General features: G+C 39.8%; 1 protein-coding gene across 4 annotated transcripts in view; it reads left to right on the top strand.

Moving 5' to 3' along the window:
* The window catches only part of si:ch73-286h23.3, a 192,114-nt gene that overhangs the window by 24,675 nt on the left and 152,850 nt on the right, over window positions 1-14,589 (top strand). For all 4 annotated transcript variants that reach the window (XR_659521.4, XM_073937299.1, XM_005173997.6 and 1 more), the window contains 4 exons: window positions 611-784; window positions 1,992-2,159; window positions 2,604-2,777; window positions 5,398-5,568. Coding sequence is in view for 3 of the 4 variants with exons in the window: in XM_073937299.1 (XP_073793400.1) it covers window positions 611-784; window positions 1,992-2,159; window positions 2,604-2,777; window positions 5,398-5,568 (687 nt within the window). In the remaining variant the exon portion in view is untranslated. The remainder of the gene's footprint in view (window positions 1-610; window positions 785-1,991; window positions 2,160-2,603; window positions 2,778-5,397; window positions 5,569-14,589) is intronic.

Here is a 14,589-nt window from a genome sequence, read left to right as displayed (position 1 = left end):
GTTATAATAAAACAGACAATATAATACCGCACACTTTTAAAAACATCTCAATCGTTAAACTGTTAACTTTCAAATTAATTGTTCCTAGCTTGAAAGCATGATTTTTTTTTTTCAAACTTTGTAGCTATAAAATAGTTTCACATGCTGAAATCCGAAAAACTGGATTTCTGACAAATACTTAAATGGTTATATTCTTTTTTGGTGATGATGACCTACACACTTCAGTAACATTTTTTTTTTTTCAATGCATAATATTCAAGTACATCATTTTCATTTCATCACCTTAGAATTATAAGGTTATATCTGACGTTTTGCCAAAATTGAGTTATTGACATATTCTTATTAAATTACAACTTGATTGCATTATGGGATGTGTTTTTTTTTTTTGTTTTGTTTTTTTTGTAAGTTGTTTACATTATAACACTTTTTATTTAAAAACATCAAATGTTACAAACATACTGTTTGCTATGGAATGCAAAAACTTTAAAGCTCATTATCTAAAAATCATTCATAACACAGATAGAAGCTTTTAATTCCAAGGTGATAATTTAAACGGTTTCATATATTGCAGAATTATTTCTTACATTGTTTTTTCTCTTTCTGTCTTTAGTCTGCGTAATCGCAGTATTACAGAGGAACAGTGTGTGATCCTGACTTCAGCTCTGAAATCAAACCCATCACACCTGAGAGAACTGAACCTCAGTGAGAATCAAATAAGAAACACAGGAGTGAATCTTTTATGTGACGTACTGAAGGATTCACACTGTAAACTGGAGACACTGAGGTGAGAAACATTTAAAAAGCAAGCAAGAAAGAAAGAAAGAAAGGCTGTTTTGTTAATTGTGTTATGTAAGGTATTATTTAGTTTTTATAAAATGTCATATATCGTTGAAGTCAGAATTATTGGCCTCAATTTCTGTTGAACGGAGAGAAGATTTTTTTAACACATTTTTTAAACATAATAGTTTTAATAACTCAACTCTAATAATTGATTTATTTTATTATTGCCATGATGACAGTAAATAATATTTAACTAACTGTTCTTCAAGACACTTATATGCAGCTTAAAGTGACATTTAAAGGTTTAACTAGGTTAATTAGGTTAACTAGGCAGGTTAGGGTAATTAGGCAAGTTATTGTATAAGGATGGGTTAATAATTTTGATGTAAAATAAAACAAATAAGACTTTCTCCAAAAAAAAAAAAAAAAAAAAAACATTATTAAACATGCTGTGAAAATATCCTTGCTCTGTTAAACATTCATTCATTCATTCATTTTCTTGTCGGCTTTGTCCCTTTATTAATCCGGGGTCACCACAGCAGAACAAACCGCCAACTTATCCAGCAAGTTTTTAAGCAGCGGATGCCCTTCCAGCCGCAACCCATCTCTGGGAAACATCCACACACACATTCACACACACTCATACACTACGGACAATTTAGCCTACCCAATTCACCTGTACTGCATGTGTTTGGAATGTGGGGGAAACCGGAGCACCCGGAGGAAACCCCCGCGAAGGGAGGGAGAACATGCAAACTCCACACAGAAACGCCAACTGAACCGAGGTTCGACCCAGCGACCTTCTTGCTGTAAGGCGACAGCACTACCTACTGCGCCACTGCCTCGCCTTCTGTCAAACATCATTTGGGAAATATTTAAAAAAGAAAAAAAAAATTCCAAAGGGGGCTAATAATTCTGACTTCAACTGTGCGTGGTATGTTATATAAATGTATACAAATATTATGATTGGTAAAGAATAACAATAACCATATAACAGGTTAAGAAAATAGCAGCACATTTAAAGACAAAAGAATTTCATATGTTCCAGAATGTGGGCAGTATGCAGAACATTTTTTATTTTCATTATCATTAAAAAAATAAATCTTATAGTTATGCATCATTAAAAAATGTTGTACTCTTTATATTGTCTTACATAAAATTTTATTAATTCTCAATTATTAAAATGAATCAGTGTTGGTGTTTATTTTCAGGCTCAGTAAGTGTGGTCTTACAGGGGAAAGCTGTTCAGCTCTGGCTTCAGTTCTCAGATCAGACTCCAGCAGTCTGAAGGATCTTGACCTGAGCAATAATAATCTGCAGGATTCAGGAGTGAAGCTGCTCTCTGATGGACTGAAGGACAGTAAACTGGAGAAACTCAAGTGAGCTGATGTCTAATACATTTAATATTTCTGGATCTTTGTTTTTTAGAAGTGAAGATTTTATTTCCAAAACAAATAACATAATTTTTAGTCATTTTTAGATATCATGTTTTTATGTTGTGTAATAAAAAATACAACTGAAAAATATTTCTTAAAAATACTACATACAGTAGCTACCTGTTTTTGCCAACAACTCTTCATATTCAGTACATTTCTGGATTAAAACATTTCCTAATAGTTTAATGTTAATATGGTATTTTCTGAAATGTATTCTGTTTTAATCATTTCTGTTTTTAGACCTACTAGTATTTTGCAGGTAATCAACACATGAGCCTATGGTGCCTAAAATTGACCTGAAAATGTGTTTATTTTTAGTGATTCTGAGCTTTATGTCTTAACATGAACCACAATATTATGTTCATTTCTGAGTTTTATTTCCTCTAGTCTGTCAGACTGCAGTATCGGGGAAGAAAGTTATAAAGCTCTGGCTTCAGCTCTGAGATCAAACCCTTCACACCCGATAGAGCTGGATCTCAGAGGAAATGATCCTGGACAATCAGGAGTGAAGAAGCTCACTAAGTTACTACAGGATCCACACTGTACACTGAAGACACTGAGGTGAGACATGAGGAGAATAAGCATTAAAGTCAACTAATTAGAGAGTGTTTCACTAAAACAATAAGATGGACAACGGTTGTCATCTCAAGAATGATCATTGCAAACAGAACGTACCTGAGCTCAATTTAGAGCTCACAGCAATGGCTGTGAATACTTGTACGTGTGATTTATCAGATTTTTAATTTTTTTATAAATTTACAACAATTTCAACAAATCTTTTTTTTACATTGGCATTATGGGGTATTGTGTGTAGAATGTTGAGGAAATAAATTCATTTATGAACACTTTCCGGATGCACTGTAATCCAGGCCCTTAAACATTCAACTTTATTCATAAGTCTAAAGACTCAAGAAGGGAGCAGCCATCAATCAGATAATTCACTTCTTCACTGGTAAGCAGAGATTGCTCGGGGTTGTTAACAACACACCCAGTTGGGGTTTATGCTTTTGTCAGTGTTGTTTTTCTTTTGTCCTTTAAATTGTAGTATCAGTTTGGTTCTACTTTGTATAATTTCCTGCTAATGTGCAAATTTATTCATTTTGTTTCTTTACCACATGAACCGATTAAATGTTATACGCTTAGTGCAGATGTCATGAAATGTAAACTCGAAAGTAAAGCGGTTGAAATGTTTACACTACCTCAAGCAGAATAAGCTAATCATAGCATTAATACATGAAACACATCTAAGACCGAAGGATCTTTCAAAATAAATACTATACATCTGTGGCCCACTTCTACAAAAGTTGTGCTAATTTTGTTTGGTAGTAAAATTAGAGCTCATTGATGGTATTGGCTCTGATAATACAGGTTGGTTGGCTTACAGTATGTATGTTTTTTTTCTGTACGCAGTCTCCAAAGTGGAATAATTATTACCCGCTATGAGACATTCACTCATTCTCTCTTGTCAGATAAGGGCATTAATACTTTAGTGAATATTTATATATGAGAAAGGGCTAAGGGCATTCCATGAACTACTGGACAGTCTTGTTTTTATCTACCAGGTTTCTCATGGTTTTTATGTCTGCAACTATGGTCTTTACATAGGGCATTTGGGGTTGGGGGGTGGGGGGGTGGGGGTGGCAGTGGCTTGGGGGGACCCCTCCCCGCCACCCCCTGCAGCTGCTCTTATTGGTGTACCACACCCCAATTCTTGTCCCTCCTCTGTAGCCACATCCAGTAACTTGTTTGTGTGATCTCCGTTGGGAATATAAGCTGAGAGTCCAAGTCAACGCACATCTCCCACCTTTTTCCAGGTGCGAGCAGGGACCTTGTTCTCTCTGTACCTGTGCTATGCCCCCTCTGAGGAAACTCAACCATGACTGCGGAGTTCGCCAAATATGTGCCCAGGATATGGCCCTGTTAACAAAATCTTCCCAGTGAGTCCATGCTCCTTACTTGCCCTGTGCAACAGCTTTTATAAAGTAGCAGTCCTGCTTCACTTGGGAGATCTCTTCCACCACCATAACCTTCCTCTGCTCCCTTGTGGCTTCGGATCAAAACTGATGGCTCTCCCCATCTGAGCCCTGCCCTGCTGGTTTGAACTCTTCCTATTATGTTCTTGTGCTGTAACCTGTCAATGGCTTGGTTGACCTCCTGCTGTGCCTTCTACTTGCGCCCAGTGCGAATGGTCACCCATGCACTTCTGAATGCTTTGTCTCTTGACATCTGTAGTTCCAACACGAGACGAGCCTTTTCCTGCTTGTATTCATGACTGAGAGCCTTTAGAGGAAGCTGAAGTACATTATTGCCATATAGACCTTTATCCGAGAAACAACATGGGAGGTCCAGCCACTTCCTAATATAGGTGTTGGAGAGTGTGTACATTTTTCCAACATGGAACAATGGAATTTCTGATACTTTAAATGGCCACATCACCCGCTGGAAAAGTGTAAACTGATAGCACCATAGTTTCAATTTCCCTGGAAGCTGACTGCTGTCGATTATCTCCAGCCCTTCTCTTAACTGCTTCTGCACCGCCTTCCCCATCTGACTATCGGAGAGCTCTGATGTATACTCTCGTCCAAGGCTTCTCACAGTTTGCTCTTTCAGCAAAGGGATCATCTCTCCTCCTGCTGTAATTACTGTCCTGTCATCCCTCACCCCTTTCCTTATTGACTGACTCCTCGACTTTGCTGCCCTGATCTTCATCCTAGCCCACTGAATCAGTTCATCCAAGCGCTTAAGGAGCCTAGCTGTGCATGGTGCTGTTTAAAGTATTGATGTTACATCATCCATGTACCCTATTATCACAGGGATTCTTCCACCTGATGGTGACGTCAGCCCTCTGGCCATCTGTCTTGCTCTGATGAGGATTACTTTAAAGGCTGTTACAAACAGGATAGGAGAAATCGAGCAGCCCATGGCAATACCGACCTCTAACTTCAGCCATCCAGTAAATTGTCCATCGACTAGAAAACTCATGCACAAGTTGCTAAAATACTTGCCCATTATGTTAATTGTGCAAGCTGTATTAACTTGTGTTAACTTGAACATTAGATTTGTTTTAGGTTTTGTAAAAGTGTTGTAAATGGGTTAATCTTGTCTTCTCATCATGTTTTGTAATGCAGTAAACTGTGACAGTAGTTGAGATCTGACTCTTGCTTTATCTTCTCTTCTTCAGGTTTTTGAGTCCTGCTGCTGATGAATTCTGTCGGTTTGTGTCTAGAATTGTGGGTAAAAACCCGTTACTCCTGAAAGAACTGAATCTGAGAGGTCGTAAACTAGGATACACACGAGTGAATCAACTCTCTGCTCTACTGCAGGATAAACACTGTAAACTCAACACACTCATGTGAGTATCTTGCATCAGTAAAATTGTTGTCTGCCAGCAGCTAGCTCTCTGCAGCTCTCACATGGTCACCACTGAAGCTAAGCACGGTTGAGCCTGATTATTACCTCATTATTACTAGGTTGCTGCTTAAAGAGGTGTCAATGAGGCCAGCAGGGAGAGCTCAACCTGCCGTCTGTGAAGGTTCTAATGCCTCAGTATAGTGATGTGGACTCTATAGTGTCAGTGAGCACTGTACTTTAGTTGAGACATTAAACCGAGGTCCTGACTCTCTGGTCATAAAAGTCTCTGGATGTCATTTGAAAACAATAGAGATGGGACCCCCCTGCTGCATAACTATCTTACATCAAATGTTAAGACGACTATTGTTTGTACTACTAGTTTTTCATTTACACCAAAGTATTGCAAATGTTACTTGCTTTTGTTGAGTACCATACAAAAATTTGGCATAGGGTCCCCAGAACAGCTATGGACAAAGTATTGGTGCAAATAGGCAAATCAGTTGGCTCTTTGGTATCTGTGATGTGTTCTCCAATGGTGTAACGCCCTTGAGGCAGTCCTAAATGACCATAGAATGTGGTGATTGCCTAAGATTTTTAGATTGACTATTGGACTCATTGTGATTCCTCGATATGCCAGTGAGTTCTTAAATTTATTAATTAATTTTCTTTTCGGCTTTTTCCCTTTATTAATTAGGGGTCAACACAGTGGAATGAACCGCCAATTTATCCAGCACGTTTTTACGCAGCAGATGCCCTTCCAGCCTCAACCCATCTCTGGGACACATACACGCACACACTCATTCACACTCATACACTACAGACAATTTAGCCTACCCAATTCATCTGTACTGTATGTCTTTGGACTGTGGGGGAAACCAGAGCACCCGCAGGAAACTCAAGCGAACATGTAGGGTGAACATGCAAACTCCACACACAAATGCCAATTGACCCAGTCCAGGCTTCAACCAGCGACCTTGCTGTGAGGCAACAGCACTACCTACTGCGCCACTGCATCACCAGTTCTCAAATTGTCTTACATAAACTTAAATTAATTCTCAATTATTGGAATGAATCAGTGTTGGTGTTTATTTTCAGGCTCAGGAAGTGTGATCTACACTATAAAAAAAAAACCTAATTTTACAGAAAATATCCTTAAATTTTTTACAGTAATTTTTTGTCATTTCACATTATATTCAAAACTTAGTAAAATGACAACCAATCTCTCTAAATTAACCGTTTGACTTTCATTTTAGGTACTTTATTATTAAAGACAAATTACTGAAATTTGTGTTTTTTATACAGGGAAATTACAGTATTATTTATACAGTATTTTTTCTGTTATTTTAAATTATATTCAAAAGTTCGTAAAAATTACAAACAATATCTGTAAATTAACGGCTTGAATGTTATTTTATGTACTATATAAGTAATGACAAATTACAGCAGTTTCTGTTTTTTACAAAAAAAATTGACGTATTAGTTAGTGTTTTTTCCTGTTTTTTAAGTACATTTAAAATTACGTAAAATTAAAGTAATAAATTGTAATTACTTGCTCTGTAAAAAAATTTTAAAAAATCATAAAAAAGGTCAAATGACTGGCAGCTACGGCTGCCAAACAAAAACCATAAAATTAAGGTAAAATTTCTTTGTTGAAAAAAAGTGCAAATAATAATAAATCTACAGATATTTTCATTAAAATGTTTACAGAGAAACACTGTTATTTTAAAGAATTTTCCTAGATTATTACTATCAAATGCTGCACAGGGACGGTTCTTCACCAGGCTTATGCATAAGCTTCGCACAGTGATTGACTGTGCTCTTATGAACCTTCAAAGTCAGCTGCCCGTGCCCTGTGGAGGACAATGGCCACATAGTGGTCCGGAAATGCCACCCTCGCCTATCCTGAAGATATGCGCCTATTGCGCCCCAAGTCTAGGGGAAACGAAAAGGGCATAATAAACGAAGAACAAACAAATGTGTTGGGGTGGTGGATTTCCCAAACTAAACAAAACTTAAAGCAAAAGATTCCCTTCGGTCGACAACCAAACTCACACACTCAATTGAGAGTATATATGAAGATATTTATTATAGAAAAATAGGGTTTATATAAACGAGCATTTCGTCAGGGTGACCACAGGCCAAAATAACAAACAAAAGAATCTATAAAATAAATCCACTAAATTACCTATTACTATTTAAAGAAACATACAAGAATCTTACCTGACTCCCTAATATAAACAAAGTCAAAAGTAATCAAATAAATAGGCAGGTCACCCCTACACGCTCAAACTCTCAATAAATATTCAAGCATAGGATGGTCATCAATACAAAGGTGATAATTGTTGGTCGTCGGCCGAAGGGGTGAGGGAAACCCAGGAGCTCCACTCCAAACACCGAACGTAGCAGAAATGAGCTCCCCGATTCCTGCCAGAAGCTCCGTTTTATACAGGCCTCGTAGACCAGCAGCCAATCAGAGCAGGGAATCACGCCGGCGTGGTAGCCTATAAGACATCAGAAAAACAGCAAGGAGGCGGGACAAAAGAAAAAGGTGTACAATCCGCAATAATAAAAAAATAAATAAACTTCAGTCGTAACACTCCCACACACAAAGAATCTACGTAGTAGATTACTCGACAATAAATGATCAAGATAAAGCATCGGCGAGAACATTATCTTTTCCCTTCTTGTACCGAATATCCATATTAAAATCTTGAATAAATAGACTCCAGCGCATAATGCGCTGATTTGCATTCTTCATCCGAGACAAGAAGACAAGTGGATTGTGATCTGTAAAAACAAGCACGGGCAGAGAACTAGAGCCAATAAACACTTCAAAGTGTTGCAAAGCTAAAAGCAAGGCTAACGTCTCCTTTTCAATTGTGCTATAATTGAGCTGGTGCTTCAGGAATTTCTTTGAGAAATAGCCGATAGGATGTTCCACACCATTCGAGTCATCCTGAAGTAGGACAGCACCTGCGCCCGTAGCGCTCACATCTACATCCAACTTGAACACATGTGAATAATTTGGAGCCATTAACACTGGAGCATTACTCAAAAGAGACTTGACAGAATCGAACGCGGACTGACATTCATCTGTCCACTCAAACTCACTTGAAATGCGAAGCATATTCGTCAAAGGCAGCACAACATCTGAAAAGTTCCTGCAAAAACTCCGATAATAACCGGCCATTCCTAAAAATCTCCGAAGGTCACGTTTCGTTCGGGGAACAGCAAAGTCTACAATGGCTTGCACTTTCAAAGCGACAGGTCGAATTTCCCCCTGTCCCACCTGCTTTCCCAAATAGGTAACAGTCGCCTTACCAAACTCACACTTACTTAAATTAAGTGTCAAAGAGGCATCTCGCAAACGACAAAACACAGTTCTCAGTGTTGACAGATGTTCGTCCCATGTGTCAGAATAAATGACAATGTCGTCGAGGTACGCTTTACAATTAGACACTCCACTGAGCACTATATTCATTAAGCGCTGAAAGGTGGCGGGAGCGTTCCGTAGCCCGAAAGCCATCACCGAGTAATTCAGAAAGTCATCTGGCGTCACAAAAGCAGAAATTTCAGCAGCACGCTCCGTCAAGGTTATTTGCCAGTAACCCTTCAACAGATCTAATTTTGTGACAAAACGTGCAGAGCCTACTTTCTCAATACAATCTTCCATTAATGGAAGGGGATACGAATCGGGTTTCGTCACGGCATTTACCTTTCGGTAGTCCGTACAGAATCGTTGCGTGCCATCAGACTTAGGAACGAGGATACACGGTGAGCTCCACGCGCTTGAGCTCGGGACTGCGAGACCATTTGTGACGAGATATTTAACCTCATCTCCCATTACCTTCCGTTTAGCAGGATTCACGCGGTAAGCACTCTGTTTAATAGGCCGGCATTCGCCCACGTCTATATCGTGCTTCAATACTGAAGTTCGTGAGGGGACATCTAAAAATAGTGAAGGGAAACAATGAATTAAATCAAGCATTTCGCTTTGCTGGCTATCCGACAAATGCAACAACTGTGACTTTAAAACACTCAGAGCCTGGGAATTATTCAATTTGCCACAAGAAATTAAGGACTTCTGCATACTTAGACCATCTTCATCTGAGCCACTGTCAGAAGTGATCACGACAGCCACAGGAGCGATTACAGAGCTTTTTGACTCCGAATCATCTTCACGACTCACATAATGCTTCAACATGTTAATGTGACACACACGGCATTTTCTACGTCTGTCGGGTGTGCGCACAACATAATTCGTGTCACTCAGCTTTTTATCAATGACATACGGTCCGGAAAACTTCGCCTCTAATGCAGCACCTTGAACTGGCAACAAGACCAAGACTTTATCTCCTGCAGAAAACGAACGAGACACAGCCTTTTTATCATAGCGCTCTTTCATTTTTGCCTGAGCATTCCCCAAACTAATCTGAGCTAGTTTACACGCATTGTGCAAACGCTCGCGAAAAGTACAAACATAATCAAGAAGATGACATTCTTGTTTTGGCTCTGAAACCCACGACTCATGTAATAATTTTAAGGGCCCTCGAATATCGTACCCGAAAATTAATTGGGCCGGGCTAAAGCCCAATGACTCCTGGACAGACTCACGGATCGCAAATAACAATAAAGACAACCCCTCATCCCAGTCTTTGCTCAACTCAGCGCAGTATTTACTCAACATGGACTTCAAAGTTTGATGGAACCTTTCTAATGCCCCCTGAGATTCCGGATGGTAGGCACTCGATGTAATGTGTTTGATGTTCAGTTGAGAAAGCACTTGTTTGAACACTCGGGACATAAAGTTTGTGCCCTGGTCAGTCTGGATCACTTTTGGAAAACCGAAGGTGGAAAAGAATGTGATCAGTGCTTTTAAAATAGCTTTCGCTTTTAATGAGCGCAACGGTATAGCCTCTGGGTAGCGAGTAGTGGTGCACATGAGGGTGAGCTAATAAATGTGCCCAGATTTTGTACGTGGTAGTGGGCCAACACAATCTAAAATCACTCGTGAGAAGGGCTCATCGACGACTGGAATAGGTTTAAGAGGTGCAGGCGGAATTTTCTGATTAGGTTTTCCCATAATCTGGCATGTGTGACATGAACGACAATATTTTGCAACGTCTGCTTTCATTCCAGGCCAGAAGAAATATCGCAAAATACGACGGTACGTTTTGGTAATGCCCAAATGTCCAGCGACATTATCATGTGCCACACTCAGAACCTGTCTGCGTAAACATTTAGGTACTACCAACTGAAAAACAACATCCCAGCCTAAACCATCAGACACTGTTGGAGTCCACTTTCTTTTTAACACATCGTCGTCCCAAAAATAACCAATCGGCTTATTTTTAATCGCCTCCGCAGTTAAAGCGGTAGTTCGGCAACGTGACAAAGAGGAGTCATTTTTCTGTTCAACAGAAATCAGCACCTTATCCGCGGACAGCGGGAGGTCATCCGATAGCGATTCAGCACCACAGGTCGTGGACAGCAAATCAGTACCCTGCGTCTCAAGTGTCACGTCTTGCGCGCTGCCAATAAAAGTGTCAGATAGATCAATCATATCGCCGAATTTACGAGCTTGCGCTCGCGTGATTACACAAGCGGAAAAGACGGTCGGAAATTCAGAAACTAAATCATTAGAATTAACCGTCTCACAAAGAGGATTCTCAATAACCTCTGGATATGGAAGAACTTTTCCTCCGGCTAAATCATTACCAATGATAACAGCAACACCCTTCACGGGCAACTGGTGACGAACAGCCAGTTTCACAAAACCTGTTACCAAATCAGACTGAATGTATACCTTATGCAGTGGCACTTTCAGAACCCCTAACTCAATCCCCTGAATAAGGACATCAGATCCACAATAACTTTCGTCCGAAAAATGCAACGAATCAAATAATACAAAGGACTGTACAGACCCTGTATCTCGAAGAATGGCCACAGGAACTGAATCTTGTGCCAATCCACTCAGAGAAATCGTTCCCTGACACACAAATGGATCATACAAAGCATCAATATCCGAATCGGGCTTGCTTTCCCTACTAACGAAGCCAACACTCTTAGCTGCCTTTACCTGATTCAGCAAGAGTCGAAATTTATTTCTCATTCAGAAAAACAACAATTTTGTCCGGCAACGAATTTTTAAAATCCTCAATCAAAATTAGTTCACGAAGTTGCTCAAAATCAGTGACTTTGCTGGAGTGACACCACTTATCGAATAGCATGCTCTTCTCCCGAGCATACTCCACAAAAGTTTGACTGGAACCCTTCGAATGCAAACGAAATTTTTGCCTATAAGCCTCGGGGACTAATTCATATGCTTTCAGCACCGCACTTTTCAGTTTATCATAATCCAAGCTGTCGTTAACAGATAAAGCGGAACTAACCTCTTGGGCTTTTCCCGTTAATTTGCACTGAATCAAAAGAGACCAAGTCTCTTTCGGCCAGCGCAACGCCGCAGCTATTCGCTTGAAAGCGCCGAAATATGAATCCACTTCGTTATCCCAAAATGGGGGTACGAGCGTAATATGACGACTGATGTCAAAGTCAGCATAATTATTAGAGGACACAGGCAACAAATTAACCGGGGTTGGATTAGAATTAACAGCAAGTGAAGCTGATGGTGAAACAGTAGGTATAGGAGACAATTTAGGAGGCAAGACTGGTGAACGACGGTCAGCTTGCGTTTCTAACTCGCATTGCCTAAAACGTAGAAGCTGAGTAGTATGTTCTTGACGCTTAATTTCGAGATCTAATTGTTTCAACTGAATAGCCAATTTTAAATCATCTAAATTTGTTCCACTTGGCGAATGCAACATAGAATCATCTGTCGCGTGGCTATCAGCACCGGCGTCTTTTTGCGCTGCTCCAGCAGGCCGAGGCTGTAAAACGCCTTGCTGCACCAACGAATCATAAATTAAATCTCGCACTTCTTTTTTCTTAGCAGTTTTTACCACGGAGATATCATAGAAATCAGCCACTAAAAATAAATCAACCTTACGGCATGACTCCAAAAGTTCCCACGAAGGAGCTTGTTTAAACGCTTCTATGCTGAACTCCATAATCTTAACCTTTCCCCACAGCACAAGATCAAATTTCCAGTCACCAAAAATAGAGAATATATAAATGGTACTCACCAGCAATGTCACAAGATTTCTCTCCGGACGCGAAATTTAAACGAATAAACAGATCAAATTAAACTAAATTTGGATGAGGAAAAAAACGGACGAGCCCCCAATTATTACGCCCCATGTCTAGGGGAAACGAAAAGGGCATAATAAACGAAGAACAAACAAATGTGTTGGGGTGGTGGATTTCCCAAACTAAACAAAACTTAAAGCAAAAGATTCCCTTCGGTCGACAACCAAACTCACACACTCAATTGAGAGTATATATGAAGATATTTATTATAGAAAAATAGGGTTTATATAAACGAGCATTTCGTCAGGGTGACCACAGGCCAAAATAACAAACAAAAGAATCTATAAAATAAATCCACTAAATTACCTATTACTATTTAAAGAAACATACAAGAATCTTACCTGACTCCCTAATATAAACAAAGTCAAAAGTAATCAAATAAATAGGCAGGTCACCCCTACACGCTCAAACTCTCAATAAATATTCAAGCATAGGATGGTCATCAATACAAAGGTGATAATTGTTGGTCGTCGGCCGAAGGGGTGAGGGAAACCCAGGAGCTCCACTCCAAACACCGAACGCAGCAGAAATGAGCTCCCCGATTCCTGCCGGAAGCTCCGTTTTATACAGGCCTCGTAGACCAGCAGCCAATCAGAGCAGGGAATCACGCCGGCGTGGTAGCCTATAAGACATCAGAAAAACAGCAAGGAGGCGGGACAAAAGAAAAAGGTGTACAATCCGCAATAATAAAAAAATAAATAAACTTCAGTCGTAACAGCGCCGCTCAAAAGTTTGCTTTCTTAGTGCGCCCATATCCCAGGTAGGCCTCCTCGGCAACACCGTCAGGGACTTTTTAAAGAAGTTCTTGGTGGTGAGAGATCAGCCATGCGCGATGGAGAAGGTCATCTCTTGATGGGCTCGGAAAACTACTCTCTCCATCAGACCCGTCCATACTGGCCAGGTTCGGGTTCGGGTCAGCTGAGTATGAGTGTGCTCTCTCTGGGCAGAGCTTCTCTCATCTCTGGTTGGAGCTGGACTAGTGCACTGTCTAGCATTTTAGCGCACTGGCGCTGCCCTGTCAGATTATATAGTAGTTATAGTGGTCTCACTGAAATTATTTAGAGGCTCCTGGGGCATATGACATTTGTAGCTGCTATCACGCCACTCAATTGTTTATATGAGATCAATTCAGCGCTGGCTTCGCGATCGGGTCCTCAGATGGGCATGGCACGCGGAGATGCACCGGCTTTAAGTGACCAGGCTGTGTCTCCGCACCTTCAGCCCCTGGATGGATCTTGCCTTCGGGCTGTGTATTTCGAGCATGCTGCTGCAGGTTCATAAACCAGAGCTCAGTTGCATTACAACTGCCTGGAGCTGTTGGCATTGTTTCTCGCATTAAAATCTGTGTCATTTGTGTTGTGCAAAGTGTTTTTGTAAGGCTTTTGTGAAAGTTATTTATTAAATTTACAGTTTGACAACATACAATGCTTGATATAGCTGTCTTGAAATGAGATTTTTTGTACAGTATGTATGTGTGTATATATATCGGGTTTTACCACAGCTTAATATATTCAGCCATACTTAAGGTCTGCTGGGGGCACTATTAGCTAAGCATAAATTACTGAATATTATTAGACTATTAGCATCTCACTTTAAAATAATTATTTTTTCTTAATGGATTGTTCACCTAAAAAACGAAACTTGCAAATGCAGTCTGTGTGTGATAGTAATACTAGCCAATTGACTGAACGAACTTTTTAGTTTGATGAGTGTTCTGTTTTTGTATAATTATTATTTTTTGTTTGTATTATAAACATTATATACATCATCTCCCTAATTTGAGTTAAACTCCTTTACAGAAAGCCAAGGTAATTTT

This window comes from Danio rerio, chromosome 22 (assembly GCF_049306965.1).
Source record: "Danio rerio strain Tuebingen ecotype United States chromosome 22, GRCz12tu, whole genome shotgun sequence".
Taxonomy (NCBI): Eukaryota; Metazoa; Chordata; class Actinopteri; order Cypriniformes; family Danionidae; genus Danio; species Danio rerio.
The sequence above is the reverse complement of the archived record's forward strand: the minus strand, read 5'-3'. Positions and strand labels throughout refer to the sequence as shown.